General features: G+C 38.1%; 1 protein-coding gene across 4 annotated transcripts in view; it reads left to right on the top strand.

Moving 5' to 3' along the window:
• Nucleotides 1-19,776, top strand: part of LMBRD1 (LMBR1 domain containing 1) — a 216,375-nt gene extending 196,599 nt beyond the window's left edge. For all 4 annotated transcript variants that reach the window (XM_005280088.5, XM_065587944.1, XM_042848855.2 and 1 more), the window contains 2 exons: nucleotides 18,213-18,304; nucleotides 18,472-19,776. In XM_005280088.5, the coding sequence (XP_005280145.1) occupies nucleotides 18,213-18,304; nucleotides 18,472-18,591 (212 nt within the window). In that variant the 3' untranslated portion in view covers nucleotides 18,592-19,776. The remainder of the gene's footprint in view (nucleotides 1-18,212; nucleotides 18,305-18,471) is intronic.
• Nucleotides 19,777-20,363: the final 587 nt, after the last annotated feature.

Here is a 20,363-nt window from a genome sequence, read left to right as displayed (position 1 = left end):
CAGAATGAGTGTGCATATGTGAAATTCCTGTTATGTGAGTAATTGCCACTTGTCTGATGTCAAGCTAAGAGGGAATTAACCTTTAGTGCACACGTAGCATGGAGGGAAAGAAAATCAGCATGCGGCATTTTTCTTTTTTTATAAATATATATCTACTATGGAGTGGAGATGTGGAGATATTGCAAAATTAATATTGTCGTTGTTTTCCTTGCTTCCCATTTTCTACCTTTTTGCTGTCCCCTAAGAAAGCATACCCTTGCTTCTCTTGTTACTAGTAATTAACTTTCATAACATTTCAGCCTGATAAAATTGTTCCTTTAAGATTTTGTTTGCTTCTGTTAAGTAAGGTGGAAGGTGGAATGAGTGATTGGCTTGTAACTTGGAACATTCCAAGGATAGTAATGTGTTGGCAAGCAGATGCTTACAGATCTGCAGTAAAGCCTCATTATGCTAGTGCATCAGGGACTCATTATTCATGCTGGACTGCATTGGGAGGCATTGAGTTTTGTTGGAATATTTCCCTTTATACTTTAAAAAAAGAGGGGGTGAAGGGACTTAATAAAGATAATTTTTAAAAACAGACATGATTGACTTTAGAAAGCATAATGTTTCCAGGGAAAGCAGGCATTCATCATAGTCTCTGATGACAGAAGAAAAGTGAAGTCATTTAGAGATTTTAAGAATTAAGATTGAAGTACTGCAAACTACTTTAAACAGTACAACATTGCATTCTCGAAACACATTTTTGTTTCCAAATTTAAATGTTTATAGTGATCAAAGATACATTTGTTTCCAAAAAAATTTTTATTGTAATGTAACCCATTGCATCATTGTTTATAGAACGAAAAAGAACAAAAATCTTGGTTTTAGAACCAGTTTCCAGGTTTGTGATTAGACATTCTGGATAATAGGCAATGAAGACTGTGGGCCTTTGGTACAAGATTATCAGATATATAGCTGTTCATCAAGGTTTTTATGAATATTGTGACACCATGTGCTGTTGGCTTCCATTTGTAAACGTTTAGCTGTACTGCAGTGTGTAAAAGATCAACTAAGCTGTCAGTTTTAAAGATCACCTGAAATAAAGAATAAAGGTGTAGTTGGGGGAATGGATGGCTCAGGAGGTTGATCATGACGAATGTAAAAGATTATGCTCATTCGTTTAAATCCTTCCAACCTTGGAAGTAACCAAAAGCTCCTGTCATCAAACTGTACGTGCACCTTGTTGATCACTTATTCTCCTTGCCATTATGTCAGAATACGGATGCAATCTAAAACTTGGGCTTTATCACCATTCTGACTCAGTACCGCATCCTGATACATGTGTAAGGTTGATGAGAAAATTGTATATTGTTTTTGAGGAATGGAATGTAATCAAACTGTACTGTAGTGAGGGCTCACACAAAGCAAAGGTAAGTTGGCTTGTGCAAACTTAATTTTGTCTTTTCTGACTTGACTGTTCTACCAGGCAGTTTTTTCGTAACATACATTTTAAAATGGAATTTCTTGTTTTTTCCAAAGAGAAATTTCATACCATCCCCCATTTCAGGTACACAATCTGGATTTATTTGGCTAGACACCACCAGAACACCCAGTCTCATTCACATGATAAGATCCACTGTTAGGATAGTCTCTCTGAAATCACTGGTCTACAATTTTTGAGAAGCCGTCTGCTTCAGAGATAAAATGTGCTATTTATTATGTATTTTGATGTGCTGAATTCAAATATGACAATTAAAACAACTGATTGGCTACTGTTTCTAAGATATTTAAGTTTTTACATTTTATGTCTATGTATATTGTGTAGATAGTAGAGTTTTAATCATAAATTGTAAACCTAGGTCTTTTCATGTGTTTATGGTTGCTTTACATGATATTTCACTAGTCCTGTTTATGTAACACTTTAAAAATCAGCAAAAGGGTTATATAAATAAAATTTATTATGAAACAAAAGGCAAAAAACTATTCTGTACATAGGTTAGTCCTATTCAGTGTCTACTCGGCGCTTCTTGGCTTGTCTCTTGTATTCATTAAATGGAGCATCTCTTGTCACTGTCCAGTAATAGTCTGCAAGCATTGATGGGCTCCATTTGCCCTGATAGTGTTTCTCCATTGTTGCAATGTTCTGGTGAAATCGCTTGCCATGCTCGTCGCTCACTGCTCCGCAATTCAGTGGAAAAAAATCTAGATGAGAGTGCAAAAAATGCATCTTTAGTGACATGTTGCAACCAAGGCTTTTGTCTGCCTTGAGGAGGCTTTTCACCAACAACCTGTAGTTGTCTGCCATGTTGTTTCCGAGAAAATTTATTGCCACTAACTGGAAGGCCTTCCATGCCGTCTTTTCCTTGCCATGCAGTGCATGGTCAAATGCATCATCTCAAAGAAGTCCATGAATCTGAGGACCAACAAAGACACCTTCCTTTATCTTAGCTTCACTTAACCTTGGAAATTTTCCATGGAGGTACTTGAAAGCTGCTTGTGTTTTGTCAATGGCCTTGACAAAGTTCTTCATCAGACCCAGCTTGATGTGGAAGAGTGGTAACAAAATCTTCCTTGATTCACCAAGTGGTGGATGCTGAACACTTTTCCTCCCAGGCTCCAATGACTGTCGGAGTGGCCAATCTTTCTTGATGTAGTGGGAATCTCTTGCACGAATATCCCATTCGCAGAGAAAACAGCAGTACTTTGTGTATCCAGTCTGCAGACCAAGCAAGAGAGCAACAACCTTCAAATTGCCACAAAGCTGCCACTGTTGTTGGTCATAGTTTATGCACCTCAAAAGCTGTTTCATGTTGTCATAGGTTTCCTTCATATAGACTGAATGACCAACTGGAATTGATGGCAAAACATTGCCATTATGCAGTAAAACAGCTTTAAGACTCTTCTTCGATGAATCAATGAACAGTTTCTACTCATCTGGATCGTGAACGATGTTGAGGGCTGCCATCACACCATCGATGTTGTTGCAGGCTACAAGATCACCTTCCATGAAGAAGAATGGGACAAGATCCTTTTGACGGTCACGGAACATGGAAACCCTAATATCACCTGCCAGGAGATTCCACTGCTGTAGTCTGGAGCCCAACAGCTCTGCCTTACTCTTGGGTAGCTCCAAATCCCTGACAAGGTCATTCAGTTCACCTTGTGTTATGAGGTGTGGTTCAGAGGAGGAGGATGGGAGAAAATGTGGGTCCTTGACATTGATGGTTCAGGACCAGAAGTTTCATCCTCTTCCTCGTCTAACTCAAGTGAGAATAATTCTAGTGCATCAGGAACCGGCAGTCCTTCTACGTGGGGTACTGGGCGTATAGCTGATGGAATGTTTGGAGAATGCACAGTCCACTTTTTCTTCTTTGACACACCTTTCCCAACTGGAGGCACCATGCAGAAGTAACGATTGCTGGTATGATCTGTTGGCTCTCTCCAAATCATTGGCACTGCAAAAGGCATAGATTTCCTTTTCCTGTTCAACCACTGGCGAAGATTTGTTGCACAAGTGTTGCAGCATATGTGTGGGGCCCACCTCTTGTCCTGATCTCCAATTTTGCAGCCAAAATAAAGGTGATAGGCTTTTTTAACCATAGTGGTTATACTGCGCTTTTATGATGCAAAAGTCACTTCACCACAAACATAGCAGAAATTATCTGCACTGTTCACACAAGTACGAGGCATCTCTGCTCACTTTGGCTACACAGAAATGTGTCCCTTTGCAAAATCAAACACTGACAAATAAGAGCACGACACTATATGATTTCTAGAGCTGATATAGGGCAATTTGTTCAGCAGAGTGATGTAAGCTTCTTTATGATTGCATCATCCATGACTTCTAGGAATAACATGATGCAATTCATATCATGTATGATGCAATACCAGCTTCAGATTGCATCATTCATTGTTTTGCCTAAAAAGCAAGTACTGTCCAAACCCAGTCATAGATTTATTCATAGATCCAGTCAAAGATGTATTTTAGTCCTTTCTGGTTTAAATTGAGATCCCTTCCCTTTGATTGAGGATCACTTATCCTCCACCATTCCCAAGTCAAGGTCGTATATACTGACCCAATAGCATATCTTGAAAACTAGAGCCAATCAACAATTTTAAGCATCATTTTCATTCTCAGTGACCCAGAATTAGTAAGGTTTGACTACATTTATTTCAGAAGCATTTTGGCTGTAGAGCAGTGTATTAAGAGCTGATGAGAGTCTGCCTTCCAGGCCTTTTAAACCTTCCAAATCAAAGATCTTACTTCAGCAGAGCTTTGCATAATAGGCACCTATTTCACTGACAGTGCATCTGCAACTATGGAGACTTGTGATTGAGTGGTGGTTTGAGGAAGATAGAATTTAGGGCAGGGGTTCTCAATCTGAGGGTCGAAACTCCTCAGGAGGTTGCGAGGTTATTACATGGGGGGGTCGCAAGCTGTCAAACCCCTCTTTGCCTTCAGAATTTATAATGGTTTTAAATATATTTAAAAGTGTTTTTAATGTATAAGGGGAGGGGGTAGCACTCAAAGGTTTGCTGTGTGAAAGGGGTCACTAGTAAAGAAGTTTGAGAGCCACTGATTTAAGGAAACTTTTGAGGCTTATGAGCCAGAAATCGAAAACCATTTGCATGCTTTCCTTAACTGCCCACTTCAGCTTAGCATGAAAACTCTAATCAAAATCTATTGTATATGCACAGTATTAATTTCAAAGGGTCATATATTGGTGAGCTCACAACAAATTTTCTCCGGAACACGTAAAAGTACTTAACTTCAGTACGAACTATTTTTATACTGACCTTCAACATTCTACTCCGAGAAGTTTTGGCTTTAAAGCTGATTTAAAAAAAAAAAAAAAACACTTCTTGTAATGAGATAAATGTATTTGTTCATTCTGTTCCTACCCACATATTGAACCAGTTTTGGTTAAACTTAAAAATGGAGGGGAGAGAACCTGACAAATCAAGAATGGAAAATTTCAGTTAGGTGAAAGTTTAGAAAACCGTATGACTAAAACAGAAGTAGAATTGTGAAAGCTGGTACAACCATAACTATAACGCTTGCTATGGCCATCACTTTGATACTTTCCCCGTTGTAAAAACAACCCCCATGCTTCCCCAAGCATACTACTTTGGTGCATGACTACAGCAAAAAACAATTATATTTGAAACTAGAAAGCTATGGATATAGACTTTAGTAGTGGCTAGTAAGGATAGTAGTTGTTTAACATTATCAAGGACTAGTGTTTTTACTTGATCTGGGGAAAAATAGGTAGGAGTTAGTTCTTTGTATGCATAATAGGCATCTGCTGAGATTTTAGCAGAGCCACATCTTAAACCCGCTCTACTCTGCACTGGTTAGGCCTCAGCTGGAGTATTGTGTCCAGTTCTGGGCACCGCATTTCAAGAAAGATGTGGAGAAATTGGAGAGGGTCCAGAGAAGAGCAATAAGAATGATTAAAGGTCTTGAGAACATGACCTATGAAGGAAGGCTGAAAGAATTGGGTTTGTTTAGTTTGGAAAAGAGAAGACTGAGAGGGGACATGATAGCAGTTTTCAGGTATCTAAAAGGAGGAGGAAGAAAACTTGTTCACCTTAGCCTCTAAGGATAGAACAAGAAGCAATGGGCTTAAAATGCAGCAAGGTTAGGTTGGACATTAGGAAAAAGTTCCTAACTGTCAGGGTGGTTCAACACTGGAATAAATTGCCTAGGGAGGTTGTGGAATCTCCATCTTTGGCGATATTTAAGAGTAGGTTAGATAAATGTCTATCAGGGATGGTCTAGACAGTATTTGGTCCTGCCATGCGGGCAGGGGACTGGACTCAATGACCTCTCGAGGTCCCTTCCAGTCCTAGAATCTATGAATCTATTTCCCTTTGCTCCTGCCCTTTTCTTACATGACTCTGCGTTCTTCCTACTTGACTTTACATTGGGGGCTGCGTAAGGACAGCATTATTTGTCTTAGGAACAAATCCAAGTCCCACTGAAGTCAGTGGCAAAACTCCCACTGATTTTGGTGTAAGTAGAATTTGCCCCATAGGTTGGTTCTGGGACAAATTGCAAGAAGATTGCAAGTGTTTTATCAAAACAGAAAACTCCATTTAAAATAAACAAATCCCACAATTGTTGCTTTGGGTACCATTCCATTGTTACAGCCTCTGTCATATCAACCTGCATTCCATCATGTTTCATATAACTGTGCCATAAACATGCCTTATGTGCACCTATCATGTAATGTACTCTTCTGTTATAGTTGTGACATTTACTGATTTTTTTTTTTGTCATATCATCTGTACTGTGGATACTGCATTATGATGCTATTGGGTATGTCTACACATTTAAAAAAAAATTCATGGCAGTGAGTCACAGAGCCCTGGTCAACTGACTTGAGCTCCTGCTGTGTGGCTAAAAATAGCAGTGTAGACTTTCAGACTCAAGCTGGAGCGCGGACACAGAGTCCCTCCCCACTCGCCAGATTCCAGCCTGAGCCCAAACATCTCAATGGCTATTTTTAGTCCCAGATTGAGAGCACTACCGTGTGTATTTGTCCACAGATCTAATTCACACAAGCTTTGCTATATTTATTTAATGTATTTTGTTGCATGCTTTAAAAATAATGGATGGGTTTTGGTGTATTGTCTGCAGTGAGATGGAAGTGCTCTTATCCTGCTCTGTCTTCTTCTCTAGTAATGATAGTAAAAAATCTTCCTTTCATAATATTTTCCTTATTGTTTTCCCCTGCTTTTCTGCCACTTTATGTAGAAGCAGCGTTGGCAGGAGGCAGGCTGAGCAATTTAAAAGCTCCATCTTAAAATAGGATTTGGTGAGTACCTCCTGACCCAAACTAGGGCAATGGCAGGTGATTGGGAGACAGTGGAAAACAGGAAAATTCCTACTGGAAAGAGAAGTGAAACAGTGAATGGAATTTGTACCTACGCTAGGGGAATATGATTAAGGGAAGACCTTCTGCCCTCACCCTTGGCTTTTTCCACCTAGTTCAAACATACATGGTGGCAGCTAGAGAGACTGCAGAAGATTAAGAGCCTAATATTATTTTAAATTCAAGTAAATAGGAACTGGACAGAAATCACAATTTATACACTTACATGGGGTGCCCATCTTGCGAGATGTTATAGGCACCAGCATTTGTAATAGTGTTTCAGGAGCAGGTCTGTGTCAGATGCGGTCAGGCGCCTTGCTGAACTCTGCTTCATTGTTTCCATCCCACTCATGTCAAAATTCATCTTTCTCGTTCGCCTCTCTCTGGGGATCCTCCACAGTAGCATGAGAAGTGTCCACTAGCATGACAGGGCTGGTGGTTGGGCCCATAGAGACTATAGTGTGAAATTCTGAATACAAGTTTTAGTCATGGGTATTTGAACCAAATTTAATATTGTTGGTCTTAATGCTGGTACATGCGTCTCAGCTCCTTCCCCTTTTTTTCCTGGCACCCATTAATATGTCTAGGCACCTATTAGTATGTATACAGTAGCCTAGAATCCATACCTCCTCTGTTAGGTTCTTGTACGTATATCTGTTTTCCTGTGTGTGTGCCTGCAAATGCTCCTCAGCCCAAGAAAACTATCTAATTTCTAGACTAGGCTGAAGCCCAAAGCTGACCACAAATCAGAATCATATTCTTGTCATTGGGAAAAAGCAATGTTCTCTTCAGGGCTTGGTAGCTTGTTAATGTGACTGCTGTGCTTGTAAAGCCCTTCTGAATGTTGAAGACTTCTAGTCACTTTGACCCCTGGCAATGTAGTTCAAAAAGCTTAGTAGACAGGTCACTGCTGGAGAGAGTGGTGCTGTGTAGGACTGCAGTGACATTACTTCTTGTGTATCAATAAACCTATATCACTCCCAGTCTGATATTGCTGCTGGATCAGTTTTACTCCATTGGTGGGGATTTGTGCCACCTTGCAAAGAGAAATAACTATACCAAATTAATTTGGGGATATTTCAGTGGGAGGCAGGTGTATGGATTTGCACATGATTTCACTGGAAAATAAATGAATTCTATCAGTACAACTCTTGTGTGTAGACCAGTCCTCAGAGTTCCAGATATGACCAAATGTGTGTCTGCCTTTTGAGCTCACTGACACATAGGAGCATTCTCTTACATTAAGGCCCTAAATGGGCTTTAACATAGGTGTAAATAACATTTAATTCTCACATTGGGCTTGTCTACACTTGCAGCACTTAGTGAAGACACTACTTATGCCAACAGGAGAGCTTCTCCTGTTGATGTAGGTTCTCTACCTCCCTGAGAGGCAGTAGCCATGTCAATGGGAGAAACCCTCTTGTTGGCGTAACACTGCCTACGCCAGGGGTCACTATAACTACATTGCACTCCTGAGCATCGTAGTTATACCAACATAAGTTTGTAGTGTAGAACAGGGCTTGGTGTAAATGAGAATAAGGTTTCTGTTTCATTATCTAAGGACTTGTCTACATTTAAAATGCTGCAGCACTGCAGTGAAGCCATTACAGAGTTTTCCAGTCAGCATAAGTACTCCACCTCCTCTAGAATTGTTTACCTTTTTGTTTTCCTCCTTCTGGAGCATACTGTTCTCCTTAATGACCAGGGGTCACTTTAAATCAGTCTTCTTTGAGTTCAATTGCCTGATCATTACCAAGCTTGTACATTTTTCGGAAAAAAATCAACAAATCTTTCTTTTTTTGGCATAATGGTATCTATTGATTACAGTGCAAATTTTCTCTAAGAAAGTAGTACAGGTTTGAACCTCTACAGTTTTAAATTGTTAAACTCATACTTCCTTTTTACTCATCATCTAGAGACACAAACAACATTCCCTTTCTTCTTTTATGCTTTGGAAGATTATTTGTGCATTTTAAAAGATACATAAAGGGAGGTGGAATATATTTTGTAATAAGCTGATGTTTATCCTTCTAGAGTAAACTGAATCTTTACAATGCATGATGAAACATATGCTTTTTTTAAAAGACTTTGTTTTTGCAAGACCGTAACGTGGTGTTTGAGTAGTTTTCCAATTATTTTTTAAGTAGTCCTGTTTTGACATCATTATGGTTAAATTAGTCTGACACTTTGGCTAATTACAGTAGTAAATGTCATGTGCTATGTGGGGATGAAATTTATCTGGCAATATTCGTGCATCTTAAATCACAGACGTGACATTAGGTGCCCTTTGAAAATTAAGAACTAGTCAATTGTTTGGCAAATTCATCATTAGTTGCTAGGCAACTTCAGGTTTAATGTTTGATAATTAAAAACAGCAGAGCATGAATCAGCACTCTCTATTTCACCAATGATTAAAATACAATACCTTTTACATAAACTGTTAAATGGATTAATATTACTTTATATATTTGCAAATAACTATTTTTATTATGAGTATTTAGCTTTTTAGAGTGGCCTGAATACGCTGGAGGTGGCATTCATATACTGGAACCAAAACATCTTGCAATAGTAATCGTTTTAGACCTGCCTAATGACCTAACAATGCTGCTTGCTGTGATGTTGGAGGCCCATCTTCTCCATAGTTGTGGACTTCCAGCATGTTATAAAAATGGATTTGTGGGAACTGCTGTTTTCATAACCATTTTCAGGTAGCTGATTCAATGACATCAAAAATAATAAACATAGTGAGCACTTACGTGGTGTTTTACCTTTTTCAAAGAGCTGTTGTAAAATTAATGGCCAGGGGGAACAGGTGGCTAGATGACGAGCACTTCAGCTGCTACTGTCAGAGAAAAGAAAGGATAACAAAAAAATTTAATACCATGGCTGGCTAATTTCTCTCCTCCTCCCTGTTTCCCCACCCCAACAGAGGAAACTTTGTCATGTGAAAAAGACACAAGAACCTGGTATTTCTGGAAAAGTTATAATTACTGCTAAGTGTGAAAATTTTCCTCCTTTTCAACTTGAAGTCCTTGTTACAGTAGTTTCCTTTGAGGGTGAAATAGTTTCTTGTCCATTTTAGTAATTTATCTTCCTTAAGTAACAGGCTAATTCACTTCTCTGAAGAAAACCTTGGGTAAGAACATTGGTAAATTGAACCCGACGACTGCTGCCATGCCAGAATGAAAAATTTCCATCAGTGGACTGGGAATAAAATACATTTGGCTTTTCTGGTAATTGTTACTATTAGAAACTGTAGCTATCCTTTTCTAGGGCTTCAATCATCCTTTTTCTGTAAAGCATCTGTCTCATCTTGTACCCTGAACCTTCATTGGTTTAACTAGATAATGCTGATAAAGCAGTATACTCTTTTCTTTAAAAAGAAGAACAGGAGGACTTGTGGCACGGCTGCTACTCTGAAATCTTTTCTTTAAGAGGTAGTATTTCCTTTAACTATCTCTGCATGGGTGCCTTTCCATGTCTGAATTTACTCCAGAGGGCCTAAATGTTGTGAATAATACTCATGACAGTTACCATTCTGGGTAACAAGTGGTTATTTTAATTCAGATTAATGCAGTAATTTTTTCCCCTCGCTTCAAACTAATTTAGATAGACTACTTGTATAGTCTTTCTCTCACAGCATTGAGGCAGTATCTACAGCTTTCTTATATACATGAATAAAATCTGCAAATTTGAGTTTTAAAAAAAACCTCAACTACATCTCTTAACATTTGGAATTTTCATGTCTTAATATATTTATCCAAAATTTAGTAATATAATGGAGTAGTCTGAGTATAAATATCCTGTAGTATTCTTGCCAAATCCATAAATTTATACCATTATCTTATTGAGTTTGACATAATATAAAAATAGCCATAATTTGAACAGTTGAACTTCTGTCCTATTTCCTTAAAATATCTTTTGTAGGTCAAACAGGTCCAAAATACATGCTGTAATTTGCTTAGCAAGATTACCGTAGAGACCCATCTGTAGGTCTCTTAGCAATTCTGCAATTCAGGTGAACAGCTGGAGGGCTGCAGATGGTGGGGAGACTGTGCTATCCCCATTCATTAGGTATTGTTTTTCCACTTTTCAAATACAAAGCAGAGGAGGAGAGAGAGCACTATTGGGTATATCTTACTCCATTTCTTTTTTCTTATTGAATAGGATTTGATAACTAACAATAGAGGGGTTTTCAAATATAGTGGCACTTTACATTTTCTCTTTAATCTGCTGTCAAGCTGTCCTACAGTGGCTAAAGAGTGCAAGTATCAAGTTCAGGGCACACTGTTAAGAAGCAGGGCGGAGACCCTGCTTAATTGGTTGTGAGTTCTATAGTTCAATTTCACCAACCAATTATCAAATGTAAACTCCTCAGACACTATAACAGCTGTAACATGGAGCCACAGACAGTCCTCTTGGGTACTCCAATCTATCTTGCCACCCAGGTAAGCTTACTTTTGTGATAGATGGTCCCTTAGACCAAAAATCACAGGTTACTCCCATTCCCAAAGGTACAGTCACTTACCCTAGGTCAGTTGTACCTTAGATTTCACACCAAACACAACACTTGTATCTGATCCTATAATAAACTAAAGATTTATTAATTAGGAAAAGGAGATAATTATTTACAAGGTTAAAACGGGTTAACATATCTACACACACATGAGTTCCAATAGTAGCTTCTATAATAAGCTTTAGGGCTAACCGAAGCCATGCACTGCGGATCTTTTGCTTATCTTTAGTAATCCTTGCCCTTCAGAGTCCAAGCAGCATAAAAAACGCAGTTCTTCTTCGTTAGGGCTTTTTATTCCTTCCCCCCTTCTGCTTCAGGTTGCAAATTCAGCTGTTGAGAGGAATTCACTTGCACATCCCCTCTTAATAGAGGTGGGGAGCAATCAAAGTATTTTGCCCTTCAATGTTTCGTAATAGTTCATCTGGTGTTGACGGGTCTTCTTTTGTTGGGCAGGAGATAGCTCCTGTTGGAAACTAGTATTTCTTACTCGTTAATGCTTCTCTCCTGTCAGGTGATTTACAGTTACAGAGCAAACACTTAAGTATCACATCATATGGTATACAGATATTGTAAGGGAGATTAATGCATGCAACAATTTACAAGCATTTCATAAAGTCTAAACACATTCTTATAATGCTAATACTTATTTTAACAATACCAACACACAGATGAGCCAAACTGGTTCCAGCTATGTATTTGTCAGAGTTAAACTGAGACCTAGGGCCCTTGGCAGGAGCTGGCACCTGGTCTGTCAGCATCGTAACTTCACATTTTTATTAGGAATGGATGAACAGGTTCAGATGAAATAAGAACGCAAAAAGTCTTGTTTTTCTTACACAAACCAAATCTCAAACCTTTTCTGACTTTCTGAATTTGCTTCCATTACATTCTCATCTCTCCTTAACCATCTTCATTTGGTTGTGAGGCTTGTCTGTGTCTCAACTTGGGCTCACTGCTATGCCCTTTAATTTTCTCCAGGATTTACCTGTTTGTCATACCCCACAGTGTACCTCAAAAACTCCAAAGCCAGATATAGTGAGCATTGCAGCTTCTAGTGTGTTTTTAGCAGTAAAAAGAAAATGTATTAAAGGAAGCTTGGCAAAGTGGCTAGACTCACCCACTGGGCCCCACTTCTGTTATCACCATCTATTACTAGGGAACAGGGCTGCAGAGCCTCTTGTTCAAGAATCTCTGTCATGCAGAGAGGGGCTGTAGAGTCCTTTGCAAAAATGAGAGGAATGAGAGTCTCCAGTGTACTGTCTTCATAGAATCCTGTATCAGTGAGGGTGTAAGAGAGCTACAGACAATCCTTCCAAAGAGCGCCCTGCCAACATCACAGAGGAATAGTAGCACTTCACAGACTTAATGGATTGCTTTAGTGTGCTTATTTTCTGGTTTGAACTAGATACTGTCATTTTAGCTACTAACTTTTTACTAAATTTAACAATTCTGACAGAAGAAGTTAATTTCTTACATAAGTATTTAGAGAGGATGTCCAGTATACCAGAAAAGAAAATAAGGGAGTCCATACATTTTAGTAATGTTTTAAAATGAGTTCATAGAGATAAGTCATGTCTTTTCTACAATCCCGCAATATTTCTCAGTGGAGATTAATATGAGAGTCTTTGCCTTTTTGTGCACTGCACATCCTTCTTTTGTTTTTGTTTTTTGTTTTTGTTTTTTTCTTCGTGGCTGTTTAAAGTTGCTGCTCTAAAGACCTGTTCTTTTCTCTAATATGTTAAGTATGGTCACAATGCTTCTTCATCTGCACCAGTTTTATTCTCGCTTCCTATCTTATTGTTTCAGTGATTAGATTTAGAATTTACTGTAAATCTTTGTGTGTGAAGGTAATTGCTGCTGTTTTAAGCATCCTTTCCATATGAAGAGGGCATGAGGGTGCTATCATTTGTTAGCTTTCATCAACAAATGTTTGACTTTCCTATAAGATAAATATACCTCTAAAATAATCCTGTTCCTTTTAAAGCAGACTGACCAGACAACATGGCTTTGTAAATACTCCTCCAGCATGCTGTAAATGTTTGCCTTCACCAAAGAATGTTCCTGTTTTTTCCTTCTAATTCTTTATACTTCATCCATAGGCAAATCCATGGGTGCAGTAAATTTTATAGACTCCTCTGTTCCTCAAAACAGATAAACTACTGACCTGTCAGTACAATAGACTGCTGACTCTGATCTTAGCTGGTCCATAGCTTTGCTTCATAGTGCTTTTTGTATTGTTTAGATTATAATGTAAGTAAACATGACCATTGCATTTCATTAGTTGTCCCTTGAATAGCCTCTACAAATTCCCACTCTTGGTTGAGTTCATCCTTGAAATGAAGCTGGAACTATTTGGAAAGCAGTAATTGCTGTAGCCATGTGTTTTCCGGAAAGGGCGATGTTCTGGCAGGCAGTGTAAGCAGAAATTAACTTCCAACATGGATGATTTAAAAGGGCTTGGTAATTCACTTTCATGTATTATTTCAGCATACATAAAAACTTATATAGAGGTATCTCTTCACAACAAATGAAAATGACATGTTAAAATTGTGGTCTGGGGAGCAAGTGGCTTTGGTTCCCTGACCAATGCAACTTCCCTAGACTATAACCTGGGTATTCTCTCCAATAGCCCCAATTTCAAAAGTCATCAGGAATAGAAAATAAGACCAAAACTTGGGCACTATTAATAGTTTCAAACGGATCTCTTCAGTTATTGCATTCAGTCCCCTAGGTTTGGCAGCAGAGTTCCCTTTTCAGCATCCAAACAAATTTATCCAGTGGAAATGGAGAGATTACCTTTCTAGTCCATACAGAGGCGCGTTACTTCAGTATTCATATTCATATGTTATCCTGACCTATTCTTTGAAAAATAAAAATGTACTGAGCACAGACAAAGATGCAATCACATATGCCAGATTCCCATTCAAGAATCTTTTGTACTTGGTCATCCAAAGATTCCTGAAATGCTTACTTCACTGTTTCCCACCTTCAGTGCCTTCTTGTGGTTTAAATCTAGTTCTTGCTAAATTTATTAAACTTCCATTTGAAACTCTGGGAAAATATTCACTGTGTAATTTTTTTCTGAAGATTGCATTTCTCACAGCAATAACATTGGCCCAGAAAATCAGTGACTTGCAACCCTAAGGCCAATATTCCTTACCCAGTGTTCCACAAGAGCAAGTTAGCTTTACTCCCACACTCCATTACAAAATTCTAAATACTGTGATCTCTGAATTCTGTATAATCCCAGTCCATTGGTTTATATGTATGTTAATTTAAGCAAGATTTGTTGCCTGGGAGCACCAGGTACTTTTTTTAGCAAGATGGTAAGAGTTTTGAGTTATTATTTAGGTAAGACTACAACTTTTTTAAATCTGAGATTTGTAGCAGATGGATAAACATGCAAGAAGGAAAACAGTCAACTTTTTTTTACAAATTTGTCATGACGCTTTCTCAGCACTTGAAAATCTTAGGATGCTTTCTCAGCACTTGAAAATCTTAGGATGTATTGTACCGGGTCCAAAGCTTCTTCAGGATATGCCAGGATTCTATCTGGTATGATATACAAGTCTTCTCCCTGGAATCGGGTTCATACATTTACACAATATTAATTTCTTGACTTTACCAATTCAGGGGAGCAGTCCTACAATCTTTGGTTTAGTTGATTCTCCTCACGCTACTGTGAGTTAATCTCCAGAGAGGTTGTATTTGTCCATACTCCGTGGGTATAACACTCCATGGGAAATGTTACAAAATCTTTTACACCCACAAGTGGCCAGGATCTCTGTTACGAATCTTGCAAAAGACAAACAACTCAACAGCCTTTAACTCCTAGGTTCACTATCAGAAGGAAGAGCGCCACCTGCTGAATCACAGTTAATTCATTTAAAGAACAGGAGTACTACTTGTGGCACCTTAGAGACTAAGAGTACTCCTGTTCTTTTTGCGGATATAGACTAACACGGCTGCTACTCTGAAACCAGTTAATTCATGTGTTTCATTTTTCACATTTTTGTCTTCCTTCTGTTCATTCCAATCTCCTTTACCTTAAAATAGTCATTCCCTGTGTATTATTGATCTTTTTGTTCTCACTTCCATGGCAACTCACTTTAATATTCTGCTCTTACATGTGATTTCACATTACTTCAGTTTTCAAAATAAAATACACAAAATCAAGCTGAATTTATTCTTTTGTATAATTTATGGGGATGAAGGGTGGACTGAAATACATTATATGGGTTCCAAACTGCTGTTAACATATGAACTGCTCATCCCACTGGCCAGGGTGTGGCTTTGATGGGATCTGGAACTCTGGAGAGACATTTTCTGGGGCCAGGAGAGAGAGGGATCTCCACTGGGAGCAGCTGAAGCAGTATTCTATATGCCCCCTCCTTTTTTTTCCTCTCTCCCCTTTCCTTTAGTGTGTGGGGCAGCTGCGTCTCTTCTCCCTTCCCCACCCCATGCCTTCTTCATGTTGCAGGTTATTGGAGATCACGTGCACCTGGGCCTCCAGGGCATGTTCTGCCCAATGCTGCTGCCATTGGACAGTGGAGGTGGTGCTAGGGCTGGGTGACTGTATCTCACATTCTTCTGGAATCTTAACATATCAGGGATGCACTGCTCATCAAAATAGTAGAACAACTATTAACCAGTTGGCATGGCCTTCACGCTTCACACTTGCCCTCAGATTCATAGTAGACTGGGGTCATTGGTGACCATTGAGAACCACACTGGAATAAGCCTGCTGAGTGTTCTGGGATGATTATGCCAGTTAGTTAAGTTTTAAATAAAGTTGTAGCCTCTGCATTTAACTATGCTATAGTGTCTGTGTCTCATGTTTTCTGTGTCTGTTTCATTTCCATCAAAATGTTGAAACAAAACACTTGGATATTTCTGAATTGAAACTTTTGGAATTACTGTGATGTGGAAAACTCTGTTCCCAGGGAATGGACATGCTGAATTTCCTCATCTCTAGGAAATATGATCCCCTTTAAAATTGTATTAAGAATAGCATTACCCTTTGAACAAATGTCTTCAGACAACTACTACATCCCAAATTTTCAGCAATTGACAGAATTTGGAATTCCAATTCACTTGGGCTTGGTGATTAAAAAAAAATTAATTTGATATGCAAGAACACAAGTGCTTATATAGGAAAAGTGAATATTTTGGTGACTTAATGGAAATAAATAGCATTTGAATAAACCTTCTGCAGCATTTTGGGACCAGTAGAAGATGATAGGTCTATTATGTAGTCCCTTGTGGGCAATCCTATTAATAATTTAACGCATTATAAAACCAGAAAAATGGGGTAATGTCTATTACTTTTGACTCATCGCTAGTTCTGCATCTGCTGTACACAACTTAAATAAACACTGGAGGTGGTCACATTTTCACATCCATATAAATAAATGACTACAATCCCAACTGTTTTGTTTTTCAGAAATGGCAAGTCTTTAATAAGTATCTTGTAAGAATTAACAGCTTTCTTTAAGGAAGAACCTGTTTTACACTGGTTAATAGTTGTTCTACTATTTTGATGAGCAGTGCATCCCTGATATGCTAAGATTCCAGAAGAATGTGCACAGCTTAAAGTCACAGAATTTTTTTTCTGTTTTAAAATGTATGGGAATTTGTGAGCAAATATACAGAGAATGTAGTTGCATCTTCCCTACCCAACAGCTAGATAGCAAGAGAATCTTGTTTGTTTTTCGGCCAGATCTAGAAGCCAGTGCTTCTAATTTAGAGACATACGTTCATGACACAACTTGTAGTGAAAATTCATAATTTTATTAAATTATACCTTCACTTAAAGCCAAAAATCTTGTTTTCCTCCAAAAAAATTTGTAATAGAATCTTTCCATATGAAAATTGCTTTTTTTAGTTACCATTTATTAGTAATAGTACAGTTGCACCCTGAAGAGCTATCAGTCTGAGGCCCCAATCCTACAGACACATATATTGTGTCTTTATGCATGTGAGTAGTCCCATTGGCTTCAGTGGGCTTATTAGTGTAAGTAAAGCTAAGCATATACGTAAAGGTTTGCAGGAGTGAGGCTGCAGTTAAGACAGGATGCAAGAAGTTCATGCAACACACGTGTGAAGGGAGTGCCTCAGTATTGCCTACAGTTGTATGCGTGGAAATAACTTGTTCAGTAAGCAGACATGTCTTTCTGTGTTTCTTTTAGAATGTAGTGTGTTGTGGGTTAAGGATTTCCCACACAGGCCTATTTGCTCTCCCCCTAGGGTCTGGACAGGCTGTAATGGGCTAATTCTATATCAAGATAGTCTGTTGAATCTGTAAAAAATCCATGACTTTTACCTTTTGTTTCTTCCTCCAGTTCTGTTTCCCGAGCATTCTTAAAACCTACCGTATTGTTTTGGAGGGATGATGGGGATTTAATCAATCCTGGTGGCAGATTTCTAGTCCGAATCAGACCTCTGCTTTGTTGCGGTCATATAACCTCTCATATATGTCTTTGCTGTAGCAGAATTCAAATAGATAACTGGAATTTTTAAAATCAACTTTGGGTTGAGCCTGCAAACATGTATAGTTTCAACCAATAGATTTTTTTTTTTCAGACAAGTGTATGTAATTCTCTGTGAAACTGCATTATTTTCTTTGTAATTATTGTTTCCTCAGAATAAATTATTCCATAACTATAATTAGCTTGTATATCGTATCTTTAAGAAAAGACTGTCTATTTTGAGCGGAGTAGTAGATTTTTGCTATATTTTTAATATTAATCAGTTTACTGTTAGCTGTAATTCCAGAAGATTTTACTATACCATGAAATACACACATTGGAATAACCATTTTGTCTGCTTTATTTTAGATCAGTGCACTATTACTCGGACCTACCTTTTCCTTCATAAGTTTTGGTTCTTTAGTGCTGCCTATTACTTTGGGAACTGGGCATTCATTGCAGTAAGTAATCTGACGTAGAGATAATTACAAATCAAGTTGAATGCTTTAACATAAATTGTAACTCTCAGGTATTTGCATCACGAATGTGACATTTAACTTTAAATACATCGCTTTCATATTCTTAAGTGAGATCGAGTAATACATATTACACTCATTTAAATTCACAGGTCTTTTTAATCGGATTAATTGTGTCATGTTGCAAAGGGAAGAAATCAGTCATTGAAGGAGAAGTGGATGAAGATGATTCAGACATAAGTGATGATGAACCATGTGTCTATTATGGTTGACAGCCTTTTGTCCTAAAGGTTAAAAAAAATTGTAATTTAAAATTGTCTGAAAGTTGTGTTTATGTGGAATTTTAATCCAAATGTTAAGCAAATTCTCTCGCTTGTGGTAAAAATAAATTGAGAGAGAAAGTGGCAATATTAATTTAAAAGGGGTGGAAAACTGAATATTTTTTGTTTCCTGAAGAATAAATCACTGTATCGTAGCAGAACTATTATTGAAATTGGGTTGGAATAATATATATAAAATGTACTGTTTTTATGATGAAATGCTTATGTGACATGTTTTCTAATGTACAATTTGATATTGTAATTACAGTTGATAATATTTCAGAGTTAATGTTGCCCTTCTGTTATTAGTTTTTGGTTTCTTAAATTTCTTTCATGTCTGACTTGTATGATTTTTTTACAACAAGATTGAATTTATAGGGAATTACGTTTAAAAATCATACTGAAACAGCTGGTAAACAAACATTGCTTGAAAGACTCAGCTAAAGTTCCTTCACTTTCCAGAAGTGTGGCAATTTATGTATAATTAATTTTTGCAATAATAATTTCACTGCCATTACTGTGATATGCATATAAAGTGATAGTCCATGAGATAGTGTTTAGATTTACAGGAATATCTTTAAATGTACTAAAAATACATACAGTGAGCTCCAGAGTTCATTCCCAATATGCTAGGAATAAACAAGTTGTGTAAACTTCCACTGTTTCTGAAGCTTAGCCACGACTATATTTCCATTTACTAAATCATTGAATTTTGTGGCAACCTGGGTATAGCCTTTGCTCTGTTACTCTGATATGTGAGAAGTTAAACATATTATTCCGTATTAACCATACTATACAGCATCTTGGCAGTGTTTCTTCAAAATGTTATAAGATCTAAAACTGTTATGTGATTAAACTCTTTACTGAGTAGTATTAACCACATGGATTAATTAAAACATGGGGTTAATTATGGTACTTCTATTTTTTCCGAATATATTAATACAAATTCTCTGGATTAAGACTATTTTCCCTATCTGAAATATATTCCGTATAATCATTGTCATTTTAAACAAGTCATTAAAAATGAAATACAAACATAATTGTAACACTGTAAACATTAAAAAGTTTAATTCTACTAAGCTAGATGTTTTCTTTGTATACTATTTTGTAAAATAAACTTACAATATCTTAACTATACCTTCTTCTTGAGTTCTTCTTTGTAAACCAAAAATGCATTTGTGCTATTAAGTATCCTTTAAATATTTACTTTCCATGGGTTATTACCATTATTTCTTTAAAAGTGCAGACTTGCCAATTCCTAAAAATAGTGCAAGAGATAAAATGCATGAACTATAACAGTACAATAAAAGCTGTGTTATCCAGCATTTTACCACCCGGAAAGCTCTCTAAATCAGCATTTCTGATCTTCATAGAAAGTCCGGTTTATAATCTGGTTGGCGCAGGGCTGGTAGGCTCCCTCCCTGGCACTGGGTGGCTCCCCGGAAGCAGCGACATGTCCCTGCTGCTCCTAAGTGGAGGAACAGCCCATGAGGGGTTCAGAGTGCGGGAGGGGGTGCAGGGCACAGGCTCTGGGAGGGAGTTTGGGTGCGGTAGGGGGCTCAAGGCAGGAGGTTGGGGCTCGGGAGGGTGCGTGGTGTGCCGGATCTGGGCCCACCCCAGGCAGCTCCCTGCAAGTGGCGACATGCCCCCGCTGCTCCTAGGCAGAGGCATGGCTAGGCAGTTCTGTGCGGTGCTCCCGCCCCAAGCACTAGCTCTGCAGTTCC

The sequence above is a fragment of the Chrysemys picta genome, chromosome 3 (genome assembly GCF_011386835.1).
Source record: "Chrysemys picta bellii isolate R12L10 chromosome 3, ASM1138683v2, whole genome shotgun sequence".
NCBI lineage: Eukaryota > Metazoa > Chordata > Testudines > Emydidae > Chrysemys > Chrysemys picta.
Note: the sequence above shows the minus strand (reverse complement) of the source record. Positions and strands in the feature narration are given on the sequence as shown.